Source organism: Myotis brandtii, unplaced genomic scaffold, assembly GCF_000412655.1.
Source record: "Myotis brandtii unplaced genomic scaffold, ASM41265v1 scaffold165, whole genome shotgun sequence".
NCBI lineage: Eukaryota > Metazoa > Chordata > Mammalia > Chiroptera > Vespertilionidae > Myotis > Myotis brandtii.
The window spans coordinates 15,703,188-15,726,525 of NW_005356042.1; the positions used below are offsets into that span (position 1 = coordinate 15,703,188).

Sequence of the window (23,338 nt, forward strand, 5' to 3'; positions counted from 1 at the left end):
AGGAGGGGAGTTATGGGGGGGGAAAAAAAGAGGAACAAGTGTAACCTGAACAATAAAGATTTAATAAAATAAATAAATAAATAAATAAATAAATAAATAAAGTCTACTGTTTAGAAATGCTTTGACTGCTAGTCTACATATAAAGCTGACAAACCAAAATAAATAAATTCACAGTGTTCCAATGTGTGCCTTCATTAAATGGAATTAGTTTAAAAAAAATGACACATTCTCACATTTAAAAATAAAATCCAAGCTAATTTTCAGATTGCTACCAAGAATATATCTGCAATATCACTTCTAATAGAGTAAAAGTGATACAGTTAATATCTATTTATGCACAAATTTTGGAGACTAGTTTATATTTGGCATATTATTCTACTTATTATAGCAGCCTGGTTAATAAAGAACATGATAATCAAATAGCATTTCAAATTTGAGAAGATGACATTCCAATAAAATATATTAGCACTAAGAGTATTTTACATACAATTAAATCTTTGAGAATGTAGATGACATTTATGATTAGGTAACACAGAAAATCCTTCCCAAAGAAACAACAGGTTTTATTCTTTGAAAACTAGTTTGGTTAACTAAAAAATATACTAGCCCTAAGGAAATAATGTTGTAAACAGCAATTGAATTACTGTGAGAGCCCCACAGGAGTCTTTTAAATTGATATATCCCTAAAGGACTTCATCTATATTAACTAGTCTGAGTTTTTCTTTGAAAGTTAAGACCACATAGGGCAGAAAGGAGGAAGAAGAAGGCCTTGGCATGGAGGAACTCCAGGAGTGGCCGATAGAAATTGACAACAGGCATGAAGGGGGCTAGAGAAAATATTTTATTTTTAATTTTTAAAATATATTTTATTGATTTCTTACAGAGAGGAAGGGAGAGGGATAGAGAGTTAGAAACATTGATGAGAAAGAAACATCAATCAGCTGCCTCCTGCACACCCCCTACTGGGGATGTGCCCGCAACCAAGGTACATGCCCTTGACTAGAATCGAACCGAGGACCCTTCAGTCCGCAGGCTGATGCTCTATCCACTGAGCCAAACTGGTTAGGGCTAGAGAAAATATTTTAAAAGTTGATCCCTTTTCCCGAATAAAGGGCAAAACAAATATAGGAAAAAATGCATGAAAAGGAATTTTGCCTCCAATTCTATTTTTTTCTTATCCCTACGACCACATTCCTCCTCTGTTACTCTCATCTTTCAACCAAGTTTTGAACTTTCCCTAAAAGGTTCCATTCTAAAGTGAATTAATTAGCTCCTTCCTTTCTTGCCCTCATTTCCTTCCCTTACCTCCACTCTATCCAAAATGTCATTTTAACCTTTTCAAGTGGCCCAGATGGCTGTTAGCTGGTTGACTGGTTGCTACTGCTGTGTGAATTCTAACCCACTCAATTCTACAAGTTATTAGCATTTTAAAGAAGGTTCCTTAATGAAATCAAAGACATCTTTATTTGATATAATTTTTAAGACTAGATTAAAAGGCTTTCACATATACAGAATGTTGCACATTTGGGGACAGGGGTATCTCATTAAGTCTGGGAAGTTAGCCTGGATCAACCAGCCTAAAATTTCTATAGCTGATTACCTTTATCAAAAAGTGGCAAGTTAATTCAATGCAGGGACTGTTTATTTCAACAAATGGTACTGGATTAGTGGAATAACCACATGCAAAGAAATAAATCTTGACACATACTTCACAGCATACACAAAGTTAATTTCAAATGGATTATAGATCTAAATGTAAAGTAAAGCTATAGAAGTTCTAGAAGAAAATACTGGAGAAAAATCTCAGTGACCTTGTGTTTGGCCAATATTTCTTAAACACACAAAAAATGTCAATAAATTGGATTAAAAAACACATATTTGCTGCTTATAAGACATTGTTACCAAAATAAATGAAAACACTTAATGACTGAGAGAAATATTTATAAAATATATATCTTACAAAGGCCTTTTATCTAAAATATATAAACAACTCTTACAACTTAATAATGAGAAGACAGACAACTCAATAAAATGAACAAAATCTTTGAATACTTATGTCACCAAAGAAGATACATGGATAGCTAATAAGTACATGCAAAGATATTTAACAGCATTAGTCATTAGAGAAATGAAAATTGAAAACCACAATGAGAGATCACTGTACACCTGGTACAATGACTAAAATAAAGACGATTGAACATACCAAGGGTTGGTGAAGATACGAAGAAAATTGAACTCTCATACACAATTTATGGAATCTAAAATGTATAATCACTTCGCAAAACAATATGGCAGTTTCATCAAAATTAAATATACAATTACACAATCTAGAAATTTCTCTGCTAGGTATATACCCAAGAGAAATAAATGCTGTGTCCATACTTACACATAAATGTTCCATTTTATTTATAACTAGAGGCCTGTTGCAGGAAGATTCTTGCAAGAATAGGGCTTCCTCAGGCCTATTCCTGCAAGAATAGGGCTTCCTGAGGCCGGAGCAAAGCAGAGAAGGGGCGGGCTTCGCTCCCATCTCCACCGCCCCTCTTGCTTCCCTCCCATCTCTGCCACCCTGCTTGCTTCTCCGCAGCTTCGCTCCCTTCTGCAGCACTTGGCTTCCTTCTATGCTGTCTTCAATCTTCGCTCCGTGCCTGCGTATGCAAATTAACCCCCATCTTTGCTGGGTTAATTTGCATACTCACTCTGATTGGCTGGTGAGTGTAGCGGAGGGATGGTCAATTTGCATGTTTCTCTTTTATTAGTGTGTGTGTGTGTGCTCCAGCTCATGTTTGGGGCTCAGGCCCAAGGTCTCTGGGGAATCCTGGGGCCTGAGCCATTTCAGTGCATGGATGATGTGTGGCCCTTCCTCCCGTAGCCTTTATAAGCTTTGGCTATTGTCACATAGAGGCTATTGCAGAATCTTAGGCAGTTGCTGTTAGGCTTCAACATGTTTGTCCTGGCAGAAATTTGGGGAGTAAAAATGGGGGATTTTCTTCTCAACTCTGGCCAAGGGAATTGGCCAAGGTGGCCGCATGGGCCTGGCTGTGCCTTCTCCTCAGAGGTTTGGGCTGCAGCCCCAAGAGCCCTTCCCATAAGCTTTGAGGTTCTCTCCCCTTTGTTCTCCCAACCTTTGGAATGGGTGTTGCTTCTTGAGGTTATACTGTCTGTGTTATGTCAGGTTTCCCTTTTCACCTTTTTATTCCTCCAGTACTTGTTGAATTCCCTACGTTGAATTCTCTGTTAAAATAACTACTGTGGTTGCTGTTTTCCTGAATGGATCCTGACTGCCACTCTTGCTAAAGATTGTAATGCTTCTTGGAGCTCAGAACAAGTGAGATAGGTTAGAGTAAAGATCATATGCAAAAAAAAAGGGGAAAAAATGGAGTAAAATCTACACCTGGATTGTGGGGAACATCTGGAAGGCTTGCTGTCTCTGCCTGGTTATCATCATGGTTTTCTAAGCACCTATACCTTTGCCCGGGGGTGCTCACAGCCAGTTTCTTAGGGTGAAGGCTGAGGAAGCACCAAACACTGAAGCTGGGGCAGACCAGGACACTGGCTAGAAGATCCTCAAATTCACCTTGTCTCCTCGGCCCCTTCCTAGGCAGCATCCCTACCATCCTTGACCTGTGGCAGGACCTGTCTTGTCCTCATTTCTGCATACCTGTGGCTCTGTGCATCGCCTTCCTTAGGCCTCACCAGACTTAGGTTACCCTACCAGATTGGGTGAGTGTGTGTGTGTGTGTGTGTGTGTGTGTGTGTGTGTGTGTGTGTGTGTAGGGGGTGGGGGGATGGCTTCAACATTAGTAACCGGCCCTTCATCCCTGTGCTCCCATAGAGAACCATTTCCTTTCTGTAGGTGTCTTTTCAGAGAAGATTACTTGACCCAAATTTCTAGGTCACCAACAGCTTAAAAGAGACACCCACTGGTTCTGGCAAGCTCACTTTCAATAGGAAGTCCATCAGAAAATAAATATTTGCAGCTGCATCCCTGGTGGAGGTGGAAATTGAAATTCGGGGTTCTGTTAACACCTTCTCTTCCTTTCTCACTCACATGACCTTCACTCCAGAGTGCTTATGGCACACTTTGCAGCGGGAGGTCGGGCCTTCACTTCACGGACGTGTGACCTGTGTCGTTGCGTAGGCCCTCTTACTTGGTTTAATGCTCAGCTGACGCCATCTTGAAGTTCCTGAAAATTTTTCTTTTCAACAGGGGGCCCTGCGTTTTGCGTTGGGGCCCAGTGCAAAATGAAAGCACTATGTGATGGGAAGTGGTCTCTGGTGACCTCATTTCCTATTCTTCTCCCCTCTGCTGTCCTGTGCTTTGTCTGCTTCAGCTGTATGGCTTCCTCCTGGAAACACACCAGATGTATCGCCACCTTCGTGCTTTCTGAAACCCTCTTCCCTCTGCTGTCCTTCTTGCTCAGTTCCTCCCTTTGTCAGGGTTGGCTCAAAGGTTGTTTTCTTAGGGCAGCCTACCGTGAGCACCTCAAAATTTCAACCCTACACCCATAGAAACCAGACTTCCCATCATTTTGGTGACTTAGCGAGGCTCTGGAGAGTCCCCGGCCTGCTTTGGGGAGGTCTTCCTTACTGCGCCCCTCCCAGCTGGTCCTCCAGGCTCAAATGGGGATGTGCATGTGGAAGATGGACCTTTGGCTCTGCCCCTAATGAGTGGTGAGATGCTGGACATTTATTTCCTCCTGTGTCTCAATGTCTGGAAACCAGATGGGTATGCCTGGATGGTATTTTAGGCTCCTGCCAATCTCCACTTATTCTCGGAATGACTCCTGCATCCCTGGGGGCCTGAGCTATACCTCTGCCCAGGGGTGCCCATGGCCAGTCTCTTAGGGTGAAGGCTGAGGAAGCACCGAACACTGAAGCTGGGGCAGAACAGGAAACTGGCTACCAGTCCTGGCGGGGCTGGAGCTACCTGTGTGGGATATAAGGCACTCAGCTTAAATGTCTCCCATCTTCACCACCTCGGTTTTTGCTAAGGGGTTCTTAACCTCGGTTCACAGAATTCATGGAGTCATTAAACGTGTTTGAGAAAATAATGAAGTCTATATTCTTATTAAGTATCCTAAGTGGTATTTAGGGTTGTTTTTCAATGACGGATATAGGCAACACATAAAGCATGGTAGTATTAACAGTACCAGTAGAAACTGAAGACATTTTCATGTCATATTGCAGTCATTGCAGGAGAGCTAGAGAAGTCGCTGGTGCCCGTCAATTTTTCAACTTACTAGACCTTGTTATTTATTCCTAGATATTTTACTCATTAGAAAACATTATTCTGAAAAGAGCACCACAGCTTCACCAGGCTTCTTCCAAAGGCACCTGTGTACAAAAAAGGTAAAGAATCCTGTAAGGGTCATGTTCATTTCCTGGTGTTCTGGGATTTGGTTTTGAAGGGGAATGTGACTGACTTCCTTGTGCCTGGAGCCTCGCCCTCTAAAGGCCCCTTAGGCAGGGCTGTGACAGGGGCAGGAGAGCGGCCTGGTCCAGGGTGCAAGGCGGCCACCTGCGCCCCAGCCCACCATTCTCCTGCGGGGAGCACGAGTCCGCCACCCAGTGGTGAAGGGCGGAGAGCGCGGGTTCTGCGCTTGGTCCGCATCCACCCCGAGCCATGCAGCGTTCCCAGGACCTCAACGGCTGATTATTCTCCCCAACTCCCATTTAAATTTCTTCCCCTGCATCTCCCTCCAGGCGCCAGCGTGCATGGCTTCCTTCCCCGCCCCCCCGCCCTGCCCCCGATGACGTGGCTCTTTTCAGATGATGCTGGGATGCAGCCCAAGGTCACTGGGCGGAGAGAAAGTTACCTTTTCTAACCAGGTGCATGTGCCCAAACCTTCCGGTCCCAGGAGGCTTTCACAGGAGTGGTGACACCCACCTGGGACATACAGGGGCCCTGCTTTTTTATCTCTAAGCACTGTCAGAACTACCCTCATGAATTTTGCCATACCATTATTATTTAAATATGCAGTGACTTCCTTTAATGGGCCCATGGTTTTAAAAAATAGAAATAAATGCATATAAAAAGAAAACTTTACATCATTATCCCCAAAGTATATGGTGACTATAAATAAAATAACAACAAAGACAAAGCAGTTACATTGTTGTCAATACATTCTAATTAGGCTTTGGTTCACTGCCAAAGGCTCCCATCTCCAGCAAAAGGTTAAAGGCTTTCTCTTTGACCTAAGCAGCAGGATGGGGGTGGGGTGAAATTAACAAGGAAGGAACTTGCACAGGGTGGCATTCTCCTACTATTACCGTAAAGTCCTCCTACCTTTGGGGGAGCCCTGAAGGAGGGAGCAGAGCGGATGGTGGCATCTCAGCGTTCAGCAGCAGCCCCCGAGGAGGGACTGGCCGTGCAGACCAGGTCCTGGGCTAGGCGCTCTCCGTGCTGGAGGGATGGGTTATTCCTAGGCTAGATGGTTGATGGGCATTTTGGAGCGCTTCTCCTTTCCCCACATGTACCCGCGAGTCTGCGTCCTGGGCTGTGTTCCCTGGATGTGTGGCTCAGGGAAGCTACAGAGATGGGTGAGATAGCAGACAGGAGGGGCCAGTCTCCTTCCTCAGCAGGACCCTGCCTTGGGTTTGGACCAGGATTCAGCCCTCAGGACTCCATGTTGCTCCATTCTAGAGTTACCCATGTGCTTTCCAAAGGAGAGGAAGAGTTTGAATATGGACCTTGTAGAGCTGGGGTGGCCTCAGGTACTGCATGAGAATGCGTGTGTGCGCGTGCACGTGTGTGTGTGTGTGTGTGTGTGTGTGTGTGTGTGTGTGTGTAACTGCAGGCCGCTCGGCACATAAGGACTCTGTCCGAACTCTAACATGGCTTCCAGCAGCATGAGGCATGTCCCTGGGATGACCCCAGTATGCCCTCCCCACCCCTTCTACTCCCTCACCTCTAAAATGTCTGCCTGAGAAAGCTCGAGGCTGCTAGGAAATTTTGCTGCTTGTTCTAGGCCCTCCCAACCACCCTTTCTTAGAGCCTGTACTGAAAAGGGCTTACAATTGTGAGTCCTTCCTCTGTTCCCTGGAGATGTATAGTATCTCCCACATCTTAGGAGTGTTTTCCCAAGGACCTGAAAGCCATTCCTATCAGGGAGGATAGGACCGCTATCTCCCAGTCTCTGAGAGAGGCTAGAACCCTAACTTTCATAATTGCCAGCTAACCCACACAGCTGGCCCAGTCAGCACTTACACTGACCAACCCTTCGTCATTTTTACTTGAGTCCTCACTCCCTTTCCTCCCTTTAAAACACCAAGTCACGCCCAAGCCGGCTTGGTTCAGTGGATAGAGCATCAGCCTGCGGACTGAAGGGTCCTGGGTTTGATTCCCGCCAAGGGCAAATGCCTGAGTTGCAGGATCAATCCCCAGTCCCGGGGGTGCGGGAGGCAGCCGATTGGTGATTCTCTCTCATCATTGATGTTTCTATCTCTCCTTCTCCCTTCCTCTCTGAAATCAATAAAGAAATAAAAAAATTTAAAAAAACACCAAGTCACATCTGCACAAAATCAGAAAGGAGCTCAGTTCTTTCCCCTACTGTCAGTAGTTACTGAGTAAAATCTGTTTTTATGGACTTAACTAACATCCAGCTTTATTTATTTGTAATACTGCATATACCTATATAGCAAGATATTTATGTCAGTGTCCCTACTGTGTGCTATAGATTCTTGGTAGAATGTGTGGACAGATCTCCAGCAAGCTATCCTAAACTCTAGAAGTACATCACAAAGCCTATGTTTCCTGATAGTCCATCAGGAGATTCTCTTTGTAGGCAAGGAAATGTATATTCTGCAGTCAAGTCAGTTTAATAACATTCCTGGAGGCCCTGTTCTGTGTCAGGCACTGGAAAGGGCTACTTTATGCACAGATTTTATGCATAGATGAGGGCTTGTCTCTGGCCAAAGTAACCATTGTACGTGTATATAAACATGGTATGTTTGATTGTCAGTGTAGCACCTAGACTTGGGCTTTACCCAACAAACATTCCTAGCAGGCAGCTGTAGAGACGATTGCCCAGTTGGTTGGCAATTGTCTACAGCACCAATACTAACCTTTCCCTCCCTATTGACCCCAACATCCATCATTACTTGTGGCCTTGCCTCATACTTTATTGAGAAAGTAGAGGAGACAGACAATGACGATATGTCCATGCTGTCGAAACATCAGCTTATATCTGTGCCAGACTCTCTCTGCCATGGATAAGTCATCCTTCCTCCTAATATAGGCCATCCCCCTCCATTTGTGTAAAATATGTATATAATTGTTTTGTTGGGCCTATAACGCAGAGAAATATAACATATGTGACAATAACAGTACAAAGGAGGTAGATAGAACCAAAGTTGCATTGGAGAAAGGAAATGATACCAGATGGTAATTGGAATACATAGGAACAAATAAAGAGAATTGGAAATGATAAATAAGAAAGTTAATATAACTCTGTAAATATATACTTTCCTTTCTTTGCTTAGTTTCTTTAATAGACAAAATTATATATAAAGTATTAATTATAACAATGTATTGTTGGGCTTGAAAGGCATATGGATGTAATAAGTATCACAATGACAGCACAAAAAGTAGGAAGAGTGAATAGAATAAGATTAAAGAGAATAGAATAAGATTAAAACAAAAAAGCCAAGAAAAATAATGGACAACATAAAGTAAAATAGCATTTCATTTTAACTATATCAAGAATAACATTAAATGTGAATGGAGTAAACAATTCAATGATTAGGCTGTTATTATTAAACTGGATTTAAAAACCACAAGATTCATTTATAGTCTGTCTACAAGATACACATTTTATATTAAAAAATACAAATAGATTAAAAGTCAAAGGATAGAAAGATATGTATCATGTAAACAGCAATTGAAGAAAGCGGGAGTGGCTATACTAATATCAGATAAAATAGATTTTTTTAAAAATATATTTTATTGATTTGTTACAGAGAAGAAGGGAGAGGGATAGAGAGTTAGAAACATCGATGAGAGAGAAACATCGATCAGCTGCCTCCTGCGCACCCCCTACTGGGGATGTGCCCACAACCAAGATACATGCCCTTGACTGGAATCGAACCTGGGACCCTTCAGTCCGCAGGCCGACGCTCTAGCCACTGAGCCAAACTGGTCAGGGCTAAAATAGATTTTTTAAAAATATATTTTATTGATTTTTTACAGAGAGGAAGGGAGAGGGACAGAGAGTTAGAAACATCGATGAGAGAGAAACATCAATCAGCTGCCTCCTGCACACCCCCTACTGGGGATGTGCCCACAACCAAGGTACATGCCCTTGACTGGAATTGAACCTGGGACCCTTCAGTCCACAGGCCGACACTCTATCCCCTGAGCCAAACCGGCCAGGGCAAATAGATTTTTAAATTAACATTTTACTAGCAACAAAGAAGGACATTTTGTAATATTAAATGGGTAAACCTATCAGGAAGATATAAAATTATAAATATATATGCACCTAATAACAGAGCCTAAAAATAAATAGAGCAAACACTGGAAAAATTGAAGGAGGAAATAACAATTTAACAATAATAGTTGGAACCTTTTGTATTCCACTTTCAATAATAGAACAACTAGGCGACCAACAAGCAAATAGAAGACTTGAAGACATTATAAACCAGCTAGACTTACAGACATATCTAAAACACTCCACTTCACATCGCTGACTACTTATTTTTCTCAAGGGAACATGGAATAATCTCCAGGATAGACCACATGCCAGACCATGAAACAAGTCTCAATAAGTTCAAAATACTCAAAATAACACAAAGATTGCTCTTCAATCACAATGGACTAAAGTTAGAAATTAATAGCAGAATGCTATCTGGGATATTCACAAATATGTAAAAACTAAACAATACTTCTAAGTAACTAATGGACCAAAGAAGTAATCATAAGAGGAATTAGGAAGTATTTTGAAATGAATAAAAATGAAAATATAGCATCCCAAAACTTATGGGATGTATAAAAGCAGTACTTAAAAGGGAATTTATAGCTATTACTACTTATATTTATTTACTTACTTTTTGTTTTGTTAATCCTCACCTAAGGATATTTTTTCCATTGATTTTTAGACAGAGTGGAAGGAAGGGGGAGAAATAGAGAGAGAGAAACATCAACCTCACATCAATTGGTTCTCTCCTGAGCCTGCAACCGAAGTACGTGCCTTTGACCAGAATCGAACCTGGGACCTTTCAGTCTGAGGGTTGAGGCTCTATCCCAGCCGTGGGCAAACTACGGCCCGCGGGCCAGATCCGGCCCGTTTGAAATGAATAAAACTAAAAAAAAAAAAAAAGACCGTACCCTTTTATGTAATGATGTTTACTTTGAATTTATATTAGTTCACACAAACACTCCATCCATGCTTTTGTTCCGGCCCTCCGGTCCAGTTTAAGAACCCATTGTGGCCCTCGAGTCAAAAAGTTTGCCCACCCCCGCACTGAGCCAAACTGGCCAGGGCTATTACTACTTATATTTAAAAGAAGAAAGATCTCAAACCAATAACTTAACCTAGATCAGTGGTTCTCAACCTTCCTAATGTCACAACCCTTTAATACAGTTCCTCATGTTGTGGTGACCCCCAACCATAAAATTATTTTCATTGCTACTTCATAACTGTAATTTTGCTACTGTGAACAATATGTAATTATATATGTGTTTTCCGATGGTCTTAGGCGACCCCTGTGAAAGGGTCATTCGACCCCCAAAGGGGTCGCGACCCACAGGTTGAGAACTGCTGACCTAGACCTTAAGAAACTCCCCCAAAAATAGCAAACTAAGCCCAAAACAAGCAGAAAGAGGGAAATATTGCCCTGGTCAGTGTGGCTCAGTGGCAGGAGGCAACCAATCAATGTGTTTCTCTCACATCTATGTTGTTGTTGTTTTTCTCTCTCTCCTCCTCTTCCACTCTCTAAAAAAAAAAATCAATGGAAAAAATATCTTTGGGTAAGGATTAGCAAAAAAGAAGAAGAAAATATTAAGGATTAGAGTAAAAATGAATGAAAAAGAGAATTGAAAAACAATAGAGAAAATAAAATCAAAAGTTGATTCTTTGAAAAACTCAACAAAATAGACAAAACTTTTAGCTAGACTGAAGATGGAGGAAGGGAGAGGAAAATGGTGGGGCGGGAGAGAGAGAGAGGGACTTCAAATTACAAAATACAAAAATCAATAATGGTCTCACAGCCAGTCGGCCTGGTGGTCAAATCCCTCTAGTATTAACTACAACAATCAAGGCTTAACTAGAACAAGACTGCGCACAAAGACCACAAGGGGGTGCACCAAGAAAGCATAAAAAATGCGGAGACAAAAAAACATGACAGAAATGGAGGATATAGAGCTAAAAAACGCAATTTTGAGGGCTTGCAAGAATGTGCTAGAAGCTGCCAATAAACTTGAGGAGAGACTCAAGAGAGAGGGAGAGAGAGAGAGGGACTTCAAATTACAAAATACAAAAATCAATAATGAAAGTGGGAACATTACTATGACCTTATAGAGAACAACTATTTGCCAACAAATTATTTGCCAACAATTTATTTGCCAACAATTTATTTGAAAGGACACATTTCTAGAAAGACACAAATTACTAAAACTGATTCAAGAAGGAATAGAAAATGTGAATAGACACTGAATACTAATTTCAAAAAACACCCACAAAGGAAAGCCCAGACCCAGATTTACTGGTAAATTCTACCAGGCATTTAGAGAAGAGTTTATATCAATTCTTTGCGATTTATCCAAAAAATAGAAGGGAGGGAACACTTCTCAACTCATTATATGAGGCCACTATTTCTCTGATATCCAAAACAAACACATCAGAAGAAAACTACAGACCAATATCTTTTATGAATATGTAAACAAAATCCTTAACAAAATACTAGCAATTCAAGTCCAGCAGCATATAAAAAAGATTATACAACATGATCAAGTAGGATTAATTCTAGGAATGCAAGATTCATTTGATATTTGAAAATGATAATGTAATAGAATAAAGGGAAAAAACATAAATTTTCAGTAATTGCAGAATGAGAATTTGACAAAATTCAATACCATTCATGACAAAAACATTCAACAAAGTAGGACTAGAAGGGAATTTGAACCTAACATAGGGCATCAAGGAAAAACTCATAGCTAACATCATACTTAGTGCAAGACTGAAAGTTTTACCCCTAAGATTAGGAACAAGACAAGCATGTCTGCTCTCACCACTTTAATTCAACAGTGAATTGTAGGTACTAATCAGGGCAGTTAGGCAAGAAATGGAGATAAAAGGCATCCAGAACAAAAAGGAAGAAGTAAAACTATCTCTATTTGCAGATGGTGACTTTGTATATAGAAAATCCTAAGGAATTCACTTTAAAAACTATTTGAACTAATAAATAAGTTCCAAACGGTTGTACAATACAAGATCAATGTACAAAAGTCAATTGTATTTCTATGCACCAACGACGAAGAATCTGAAAATAAAATTCCATTTAAAATAGTATCAAAAGAAATAAAATACTTCAGAACAAATATAACAAAACGTGCAGAACTTATATTTAAAAAAATAACAAAATATTTTCAAAAGAAATTAAAGACCTAAAATTTGGAAAAATATCCCAAGATATTCTGAAAAATATCAGGAGACCTAATATTGTTTAGACCACAGTACTTCCTGTTATGGACTGAATGTGTCCTCCTGTCCTCCAATCCGTATGTTGAAGCCCTAACCCTCAATGTGATGGCAATGGAGATAAGACTGTTGGGAGTTAATTGAGGTTAGATGAGGTTATGAGGGTGGGGCTCTGGTCTGATGGGATTAGTGCCCTTATAAGAAGAGACACCAAAGAGCTTGTTCTCTCTTGGTGAACACATGAAGAAGTCATGTGAGCACACAGAAATGGCAACCTTCTATAAACCAAGAGAAGAGTTTTCAGAATGAAACTTACCTTGACAGCACCTTAATCTTGGACTTCCCATCCTCCAGAACTATGAGAAATAAATTTCTGGTTTTTAAGCCACACAATCTATGATATCTTGTTATGGTAGCCTGAACAAACTACTGTACTCCCCAAACTGATCTACAGAGTCAATGCAATCCTTATCAAAATAGCAGTTGACTTCTTGGAAGAAGTTGAGAAGTTAATCCTAAAATTCATCTGGGGATTCCAAGGACCCAGAATAATGAAAACAATCTTGAAAAAAGAATAAAGTTGGAAGACTAACAAACTTGCTACTTTTTTTGCTATTACTGTTGTACCTATTACATCTACAGACTTCAAAACTGACTGTAGAACTAAATGAATCGAGATGGTGTGGTACTAGTATAAGGATAGACCTATATAGATCAGTGGACTACAGTGGGTGTCCAGAAACAAACCCTTACATTTGTGGTAAATTGATTTTTGACAAGGCTCCAAGACCATTCAGTGGGGGGAAAGAATAGTCTTTTCAGAAAATGGTTCTGGAAATCATGCAAAAGAATGAAGTTTGATCTCTACTTCACACCATATACAAAAATTAACTCAAAATGAATCAAATACCTACATGTGAAAGTGAAAATTATAAAATTCTTAGAAGAGAACAAAGGAGTATATCTTTATGACATTGAATTAGGCCGATTGTTCCTTATCTATGACATCAAATACTCAAGCATCAGAAGAAAAAACATATAAATTAGACATTATGAAAATGGAAAACTCTTATGCCTCACAGGACACCACCAAGAAAGTGAAAAGACAACTCACAGAATAAGCTAAAAAGTATCCAGAATGTATGAAGAACTCTTGCAACTCGATAATAAAAAGACAAATAGCCAAATCTAAAAATAAGCAAACAATCTGAGTAGTCATTTTTCCAACGAAAGTATACAAATGGCCGATAAGCACATAATAAGGATGTATTTTCCTTTTCCATATGAATAACCAGCTCTTCCAGCAACAAGTGAGGAATGGTAAGTAAGGTCTTTCTGCTGATTTGCAAGCCACCTCTATCATATACCAAGTTTCCTTCCAGGCGTGGATTTGTTCCTGGGCTTTTTGTTTTGTTGCATCCGTCAATTTGTCTCTCTTTGTGCTGATATTTCCTTGATTAGCCATCAGGGGAATGTAGAGCAAAACCGCAATGAGATACCACTTCAACCACTAGGATGGCTATAATTAAACAAACAAACAAAAACCAGCTAATAACAGGTGTTGGTGGGAGGTAGAGAAACTAGAACCCTTATCCACTTCTGGTGGGAATGTAAAACAGTGCAGCCACTTTGGGAAACTGCCTGATAGTTCCTCAGAAAGTTAAATATAGAATTACCATAATTCCACTCCTAGGTATTGAGATTAAAATGTATGTCCACACAAAAACTTGTACATGAATGTTCACAGTAGTATTATTCATAATAGCCAAAAGTCGAAACTTAAAAATTAGCCTGCTATCTTTGGTCAAACATTTGATTACCTCGTCCTTAATGCTGTGGCAGGACCGATCAAATTATTTCGAGGGCCTAATATGGCCTGCGAACCAGACGTTCCCCAACTCTGATAAATGGAAAAAGACTCACAGCCAAAAGGCTTTTAAAGGATTACACTGATACATAACAAGACAAATGCAAATGAAGACTACATATAACCAAATATATATATATATATATATAAAAGACTACATAATTTCTCTCCCATCCAATGAGCAAGCATTCTAAAGTTTGACTACACACTCTGTGGACTCTCATATATTGCTGGTGGGAGTGCAGAAGGGCACTACCTCTGTGGAATGGCATTTGGTCCTACCTAACACAATTATAAATGCATTTACCTCTTAACCCAACAATTTCATTTTTAGGAATTTATCCTGAACGCTCTCATCATCATCTATAATAATAAAAGCATAATATGCTAATTAGACTGGATGTCCTTCCAGATGAAGCTGGGGCTGCGAGGGAAGCCTGGGTCCTGGGAGCCAGAGGGAAGCCAGTGCCGGCAGCCGGGGGAAGGAAGGCCTACTCTTGCACGAATTTTGTGCATCGGGCCTCTAGTATGAAAATAATATGCCTCTAACGACTCATTCTGGAATATTTTGTAAATGCAAAATACCGGTGTTAATCTGAACGGACACAGGTGGGGTGAAGACGAGAGACATCTCAGAGGTGGAATGGACAGCTGATTGGTTTGGGGAGTGTGGGAGAGGAGAAATACAAGAGGGTTCTGAGGTTCCTCTCTGAGTATTTAAAGTTTCATGATGTCACTGCAGATACAGGAGCCACTGGTTTTATGGGCAAGATACTGGATTTGGGCTTGGCATGCTGGCAGGTAGGAGGCTCACATGTGGCCAGAAATACTTCTTTAGACTGGAGAGAGGGTAGGAGATGGAGCTATGGATTCAGAATCCAACCATGGGAAAGAATGAGACAGGTCCACCTTGTGAAATATCTGCACCTCAGAGGTAGTGGGGAAAAGAAAAGATGCTAGGGGGCGGGGGGGGGGGGGGGGAAGGGGGAAGAAGATGCTGTCCAGGAGGCTGGCAAAGAATTAGGAGTGTGAATGTCAGGGAAGGGCCAGAATCCACAGGAGGTTGTGATCAACAGCCAAGAGTGAGACTGGAACAAGAGCTGCCATCATTAAGATGCCGCTGGACATGCCCTAGCCAGTTTGGCTCAATGGATAGAGCATTGGCCCATGGACTGAAAGGTCCTGGGTTCAATTCTGGTCAAGGGCATGTACCTCGGATGCAGGTTGCAGGAGGCAACCAATCAATGTGTCACTCTCACATCGATGTTTCTCTCTATCTCTGTCTCTCCCCCTCCCTTCCACTCTCTCTAAAAATCAATGGAAAAAATATCCTAGGGTGAGGATTAACAAAAAAACAAACAAACAAACAAAAAAGATGCTGGTGGACATACTCACATCTATGCACTGGGCCCAACTCAGGTCTGCAGCAGGTGAGCGGAGAGGCCCCCACCTCTGCAAGGCCCCAAGACTCCATGGCTCCAGCTGCCCTTGCTCCCTTCCCATCTTTGATCTGGGGAGTGAGTGTGGGAACATGGAGGTGGGTGGTGTGGATGGGACCTGGTGGACAGGGAGAAAAACTCAAACACCAACTGTGTCCTAGAAATTGTGCAGATGTCCCAAAAGAGTGGATGGGATCCTGACCCCCAAGCAAATACCCTGGGATTGTTAGAGCCGTTTATACCAACTCCAAATGTATACATTCCCTCTGCTCTCTGCACTTGGCACCATAGCAGTTTAGAAAGTTTTGTCTTTAGTTTTGTTTTTGTAATGAATACAAATACTCTCCAGCTTCACATGCTGTTTTTTCCTTTCCCTTTGTGGGGAGCATATGGATGGTCTCTTCTCTTTCCTTGGTGTCCCTGCTCAGGAGAGCGTGGGCACTTGGCCAAGATGAAGGCAATGAAGGTCACCCTCCGCACTGCAGTTTGGTCTCTAGCATCAAGCACTGAGGAGTTTCTCAATGACCCCCAACCACTCACGCCCATCCTACCTGTCTACACGCACCGCACCCAGCAGATTTGTTCAAACGTTATCCCACTCACCTTGAATAACTCAGGCCCAGTGGTAGCAAGGCCAGCTTAGGATTCAGAACCCCAAGCAAGTTATTGTCCTCGTATATAATTGGCCTCTTTGCCCTGAGTGCTTTATCTGAAATGGCCAAGCATGGACTTCTAGATTCAGTTGTGAGCAGCTGGTCTCCACCAGACCCAGCAACAGGGCATTGGGTGATAAGATGGCACTGAGGGAGGGCTGGGGCCAGGGACACCTGTCTTTCCATCCATGCGGCCGGAACAGGTGAACCTGCCTATAGCCATATCCATCATCCTGGCCATAGCCATAATATTTCACCACCGGCAACTCCCACTACACTCATGCGCGGGGCCAGTCAGCCCACGAGGTGCTTTTGTATGGGTTCTCATTTGGGTTACACAACAGCCCTTGAGGCAGCCAGGCCAGGGTTTTTTAAATCCCTATTTTACACAGAAAGAAGCCAGATGTTCATTGCAGCTCTATTCAAAATAGTCAAAAGATGGAAACAACCCACATGTCTATCAACTTTTGAAGGAATAAAGAAAATGTGCTATATCTGTACACTGGAATATTACTAAACCTTCAAAAGGAATAAAATATGGACACATGCTACAACATGGAGGAACCTCCAAAACCATGCTAAGTAAAAGAAAGCAGACACACAAGGTCACATGCTGTATGATTTCATTTATATGAAATATTGGGACTAGGCCAATCCATGGAGACAGAGAGCAGATTACTGGTTACTGGGGCTGGAGTTGGGATGGGGGTCAGAAGGCAATGGGGAGTGAGTGCTAATGGTATGGAGTTCCCTTTTGGGTGATGAAAATGTTTTGGTAGAGGTGATGGCTGCACAACATTGTGAATGTACAAAATGCCACTGAGTTGTACATTTCAAAATGATTAAAATGATACATTTTATGTTATCAAACAAAAAGAAGCTCATAGAGACAGACAACAGAATGGTAGTCACCAAAGGGGATGGGGTGAGGGGGGCTAATTGGGTAAAGGGGGGGTCAAATATATGATAATGGAAGGAAACTAGACTTTCGGTGGTAAGCATGCACTAGAGTATGCAGTATAGAATTATAATGTTGTACACCTGAAATTTATATAATATTACTATGCAATGTTTCCTCAGTAAAAAATCAAAAACTAGATGCTGTGGGACATTTATTCGTTTTAAACATTGAACCATGTGAATGCATTACTTATTCATATTACTTGTTTAATAATTAAACAACAAAAAAATCTTGAGGAAACAAAGAAAAGAAGCTGATGTTCACTAGCTAAAGAAACTTGCTAAGTCACCGGGTCAATGTTAGGACACACAGTAGATTCAGGGCTTCTGACTCAAAAACCAATGCTTTCACCACTGGTAACCACAAAGCTGATCTCTTTTTCTATGAGTTTGGGCTTTTTCTTAGATTTCACATATAAGTGAGATCAAGCAGCCAACAAACAAACAGAAAAACCACACAAAAAATAAACAATAAACCCAGAGTTTGTCCCACAATGAACGAGGTACATATTCAATAACATGAAGAAGAAAAAGATACATATTACCTTCAGATTTCCTAATACAGGTAAAATATTTAGTGTTCAAAAGAGTGTTTAAGATGTAAGCATGTATGTATGTTTTCTGTGTGTGCATGTATGCTTGAGGGGAATTTGTGTTTCTACTTACTGGTATAATTATTAGTAAATATCTGTGTGCTAAGTGCTGGAAATTCAAACTAACACCAGAAACATCTCCTACCCTCAAGCACTTCCAGTCTAGTTAAGGAGGGAGGGTGACAGGACTGGGCACCGTATGCTGAGGCAATAAATGCGATGTTATAGGCAATAAAGGAATCAGAGAAGATTGAGGTGGCCCTTGAACCTAGGGGTCAGGCCTGCCAGGCAGAGAGATATAAGGATCTTTCCATCGGAAGGAAAGGGGTGAGTTTGAAGAGGTAGTTAGGGTCGGCATCCCAGGTTCAATTTGGATCTCATCATTATTGCAAGAGAGAATCTCTGACAGTTTTGAACAGAGTGATGACATGTGCTAAACTGAGTTTCAGTTCTTCCGTGGTGTTGGAGACAGATGGAAAAAAGTGGAGCTGAAGGAAGGGAGATTGTTAGGCCATTGCACTAGTCTAAGCATGAGGGGAACATCTGAATTAGAGAGTGGAGTTTGATTTCAACAAATATGTGTTAAGCACTAACTATGTGTCAGAAGCTCTCTTGCCTTACCAACATATCAAGATTTATTATAAAGCTACTAGAGGCCCAGTGCACGAATTCATGCACAGGTGGGGTTCCTCGGCCTGGCCGGCGATCGGGGCCCATCAGGGTCGTCTCACCCAGTCCCAATCAGCCGATTGGGGCCGGCTGGGGGGAGGGACCGAGGGCGGTTGGCCAGCTGCGGGAGGTTGGCTGTGGGAGCACACTGACCACCAGGGGACAGCTCCTGCATTGAGCATCTGCCCTCTGGTAGTCAGTGTGCATCATAGCAACTGGTCAACCGGTCATTCGGTCGACTGGTTGTAAAAGTCGCTTAGGCTTTTATATATATACAGATAATATAAAAACAATGTAGTATTGGCAAAGAGAGAGACAAACCCAATCTTCACAACAGTATAGATGCCCCCAAACTCATATAACTATACATTTAAAAGGCCAAATTTTACTGTATATAAATTATATGTCCATAAAAGAACAGAATGACCTTATGTGTGGGGGGTCTATTTCTGGACTCTATTTTGTCCCATTAATATATGATAATGATTAATCTATTTGTTGGTTTTTCTGTGAGGACCACACTGTCTTGAATATGTAGTTTTCTATGTATTAACTTGTGAAGTCAGGAAGTATAAGTCCTGCAACTTTGTGGTTTCTCAATATTGCTTTGAACAGTCTAGGTCCTTTATATTTCCATATAAATTTTAGAAGTCATTCATCAATTTCTTTTCTTTTTGGTGAGAATATTTAAGTTATATTTTCTTAGTAACTTTCAATTACATAATAGTTTATCAATTTCTTTAAAAACTCTCAACAAACCTAGTGGTATTATAATTGGGATTGTGTTGAATTTGTAGATTAATTGGAAGATTTGAGGTCTTAATATTGAGTCATCTAATCCATGACCTTGGAACTTGATATAGCCATGAACTCTTTATTTAGATATTCTTTAATTTCTCAGCTAGACATCTTGGATGTTTCACATTTATTTTCACATGTTATGCTTTTGACATTATTATAAGTGGAATTTAAAATTTTTCATTTCCCTTGCCCTGTCCAGTGTGGCTCAGTTGGTTGAGCGTCATCCCATGCACCAAAGGGTCACCGGTTCAATTCCTGGTCAGGGCACATGCCCAGGTTGAGGGTTTGATCTCCTGCCTGTGGGAGGCAGCTGATCGATGTTTCTTTCTCACATTGATGTTTCTCTCTCTCTCTCTCTCTCTCTCTCTCTCTCCCTTCCTCACTCTCTAAAATCAATAAAATACATATTTAAAATAAAATTTTTATTTTCCATTTGTTTGCTGCTAGTAATTAAAATACAACTGGCTTTTTGCCCTAACCGGTTTGGCTCAGTGGATAGAGCATCCGCCTTCGGACTGAAAGGTCCCAGGTTCGATTCCGGTCAAGGGCATGTACCTTGGTTGTGGGCACATCCCCAGTAGGAGGTGTGCAAGAGGCAGCTGATCGATGTTTTTCTCCCATCAATGTTTCTAACTCTCTATCCCTCTCTTCCTCTCTGTAAAAAATCAATAAAATATATATTTAAAATACAACTGGCTTTTGAATTTTGACCTTGGATCCTGTGAACTTGCTACATTCACTTATTAGTTCTAGTTGCTTTCAAATTATTTGAGATTTTTCTATGTAAACAGTCATATAATCTGTAAGTCGAGGATATTTTAAGCCTTTGATTCTTCTCTGTATGCCTTTCATTTCTTTTGTTTTGCCTTGCATCACTGGTAGGACCTCTGATACAATGTTGAATATAAGTGATAAGAATGGGTGTCTTTGCCTTGTTTCCAGACTTAGGGCTAGGGATGTTCATACATCTTTCATGGGGTGTAAAACAGTATAGCCACTTAGAAGTTGATTTACAGTACAGTTTCTTGTAAATGGGATACTTGCATATCTTATGACCCAACAACTGCATACCTAGGTATATAGGCTATAGAAACTTTTCTTCATATGGATTAAAGAATTAAAAGTAGCAAGTTAATTGTTGCACACGATACACACCATTCTTGTTGTTTTCCATTTACAATGTTCTGGAGGTTATTCCTATCAGTACACATAAATCGATCTCATTCTTTCTAATGGCTACATAGTATTTAACTGTCTGAATACACCATTTAGTCCTCCCTAATGAGGAATATTTGGGTTGCTTCTCGTCTATAAACAAGATTGCCATTAATGTTTTATGCATACACCTTTATATAGTGTATCTTTTAAAATATACATATATTTTTTATTGATTTCAGAGCGAAAGAGAGATGAAGAGCGAGAGAGAGAGAGAGAGAGAGAGAGAAACATCAGTGATGACAGAGAATCATCAACCAGGGATCAAGCCCACAACCCGGGCATGTGCCCTGACTGGGAATCGAACCGTAACCTCCTATTCATAGGTCGACGCTCAACCACTGAGCCACGCCAGCCGGGCTATACTGTATCTTTAATATCAAATATGAAATGACCTATGGCAAGAAATGTATTACAATCCTGAATCAATAGCTAAATTGCTTGGTTGACTTGAGACAATGGGAGTTTAAGGCAATGGTGAGAAATCCAAATGGGGGTGTCCCACAGATACTGTCAGCAGGAAGAACCTGAGGTGTCTACAGGTATGTGTTTGACTGCTTTTGCACATGCAACGTATTTGGAACAGAGTAGGTGTGGAATTGGTGTAAGGGTGACTATGTATTTGCCATTTCACCTAAGGCTTCCAGGCCTGTTGGGAAGCAGTTCCATAGCAGATGCATAAACTAAGCCCAACTCTTGCCTACTCCCTGAGGGTGAGCCGGGAGAGGCCTGGAAGGGAGAGAAGGGAGGGACAGCTCTCCTGATTTGGGGCATTGCTGATGTCGCCCACAGCACTGGCCCCAGGAGAGCATAAACAAGGGTGGCCCTGAGAATACCCTTTCCTGACAGACTAAGGCCAGCTGGATGGGGCAGCCTCGGTACCAGGGTCCTTTGATTACAAATCACGAGGGCAAGGGAGATCTCCGATTGCTGGGCAAGTAATGATGTGTGCACTTCTTCCCTCTTATAAATAAAACTGGAGAGCACACCATTTTCCCTTCCATCTAGCATAACCAGCGGGCTTTTCTCCTTTTGGTCCCTATTTTCCCCTGTGTAATGGAGACAGCATCCTCTGTTCTCTCCTGAGGGGTGAGTGAGGCCAGAGTGAGAGGCAGGTGAGGCAGGAGTCCTGGGTACAAAACCCAAGGGCATGCCAACCACCCTCCCCCTCCGTAATCAAGATAAAGAATATTTTAATGCAGGATTTTAAAAATTCAAAATTAATGCAAAAAATTCATAATGAACAAAATCCCAAAACTTTATATATTAAAAACAAGATCTCACCCCTCACTTTCACCATCCTGCCTCACTCACCTCACTAGTCCCAAATCCAATAAAAGTTTATTTGCAGAAACAGGTAGCTAGCCTGCAGGCTGTGGTTTGCCAATATGATTTTTTTTTAAAAAGAAATGATTTATAATATATACTTTTATTGTGGTAAAATATACATATTACAGAGTTCACCATTTTAGTCATTTTAAAATTTATAGTCCAGTGGCATTAAGTACATTCATAGTGTTGTGCAACAACGATTTTTTTAATATTACGTTAAAATGTTATCCATTGCCCTGGCTGGTGTGGCGCAGCTGGTTGGAGCTTCCTCCTGCGCACTGCAGGTCGCCTTGGATTCTCGGTCAGGGCACAAAGCTAGAATGCAGGTTCGACTGCATGCGGAAGGCAACCCATCCATGTTTCTCTCTGCCTGTGTCTCTGTCTCTCTCTCTTTACGTTCCCCTCTCTCTAAAATCAGTGGAAAACATATCCTCGGGTGAGGATTTTTTTTTAAAAGTTATAGATTGTCACTACTGAGTGTGGAGGCGTCCTCATAAATTGTGCGCCGATGCCAGTGCCTCACTCGCCTTACTCTATCTCTTCGCCCCAACTCCGGCCTCCCCGCCCCCTCCCGGAGCCTGAGGATGGAAAACTGCAATTTTCTCCCATAGAGCAAGAGCAGAAGAGTTATCCCAGCGGCGATCAGGCCACCGAGAACGTCCGTCCAGTCACCGGAGACAGGAAGACTTGCGCCGTCTGTAGGTGCCTGCCCTCTTGGCTCTCCTCCTGCGGCCTCCGCACCGGCACTCGGCCAACGCGCGCCGCTGGCTCGAGCAGTACTACGTGGGCGAGCTGCAAGGAGACCCCCAGGTACGGCGGGGCCCGGGGTCACAGCCCCCTCCCCCCTCGTCTGTCCTCCCCCAACTCTCCACTCCCCGCCAGCAAGCCCCGTTCACCTGCCCTCTAGGAGGACTCAAGGTGACAACCTCCGCCCTCACCTCTGCTTCTCCTCCCTTCTCTCCTGCAAGCAAGTCAATGCCCCTGACCTCCTCGCCAGGAGTTTGCCCTTGCTCTCCAGCCCTAAAACCCTGACCCTCTTCTATCTGCTGCTTCCCCACCACCCAATGACCCCCGCCTTCCTATCTGTTCTTCCCGCAGCCTCTGCCATCGGACAGTTTGGACCACCTTTTCTCAGCCACTCGTCTGCCCAGTCTTTCCTTCCTGTTCCCTT

General features: G+C 41.9%; 1 protein-coding gene across 1 annotated transcript in view; it reads left to right on the plus strand.

The window, feature by feature from the left end:
• FA2H (fatty acid 2-hydroxylase) overlaps positions 1-23,338 on the plus strand; it is a 120,573-nt gene that overhangs the window by 50,935 nt on the left and 46,300 nt on the right. The window contains exon 3 of the mRNA XM_014536801.1: positions 22,870-22,977. Within this exon, the coding sequence (XP_014392287.1) occupies positions 22,870-22,977 (108 nt within the window). The remainder of the gene's footprint in view (positions 1-22,869; positions 22,978-23,338) is intronic.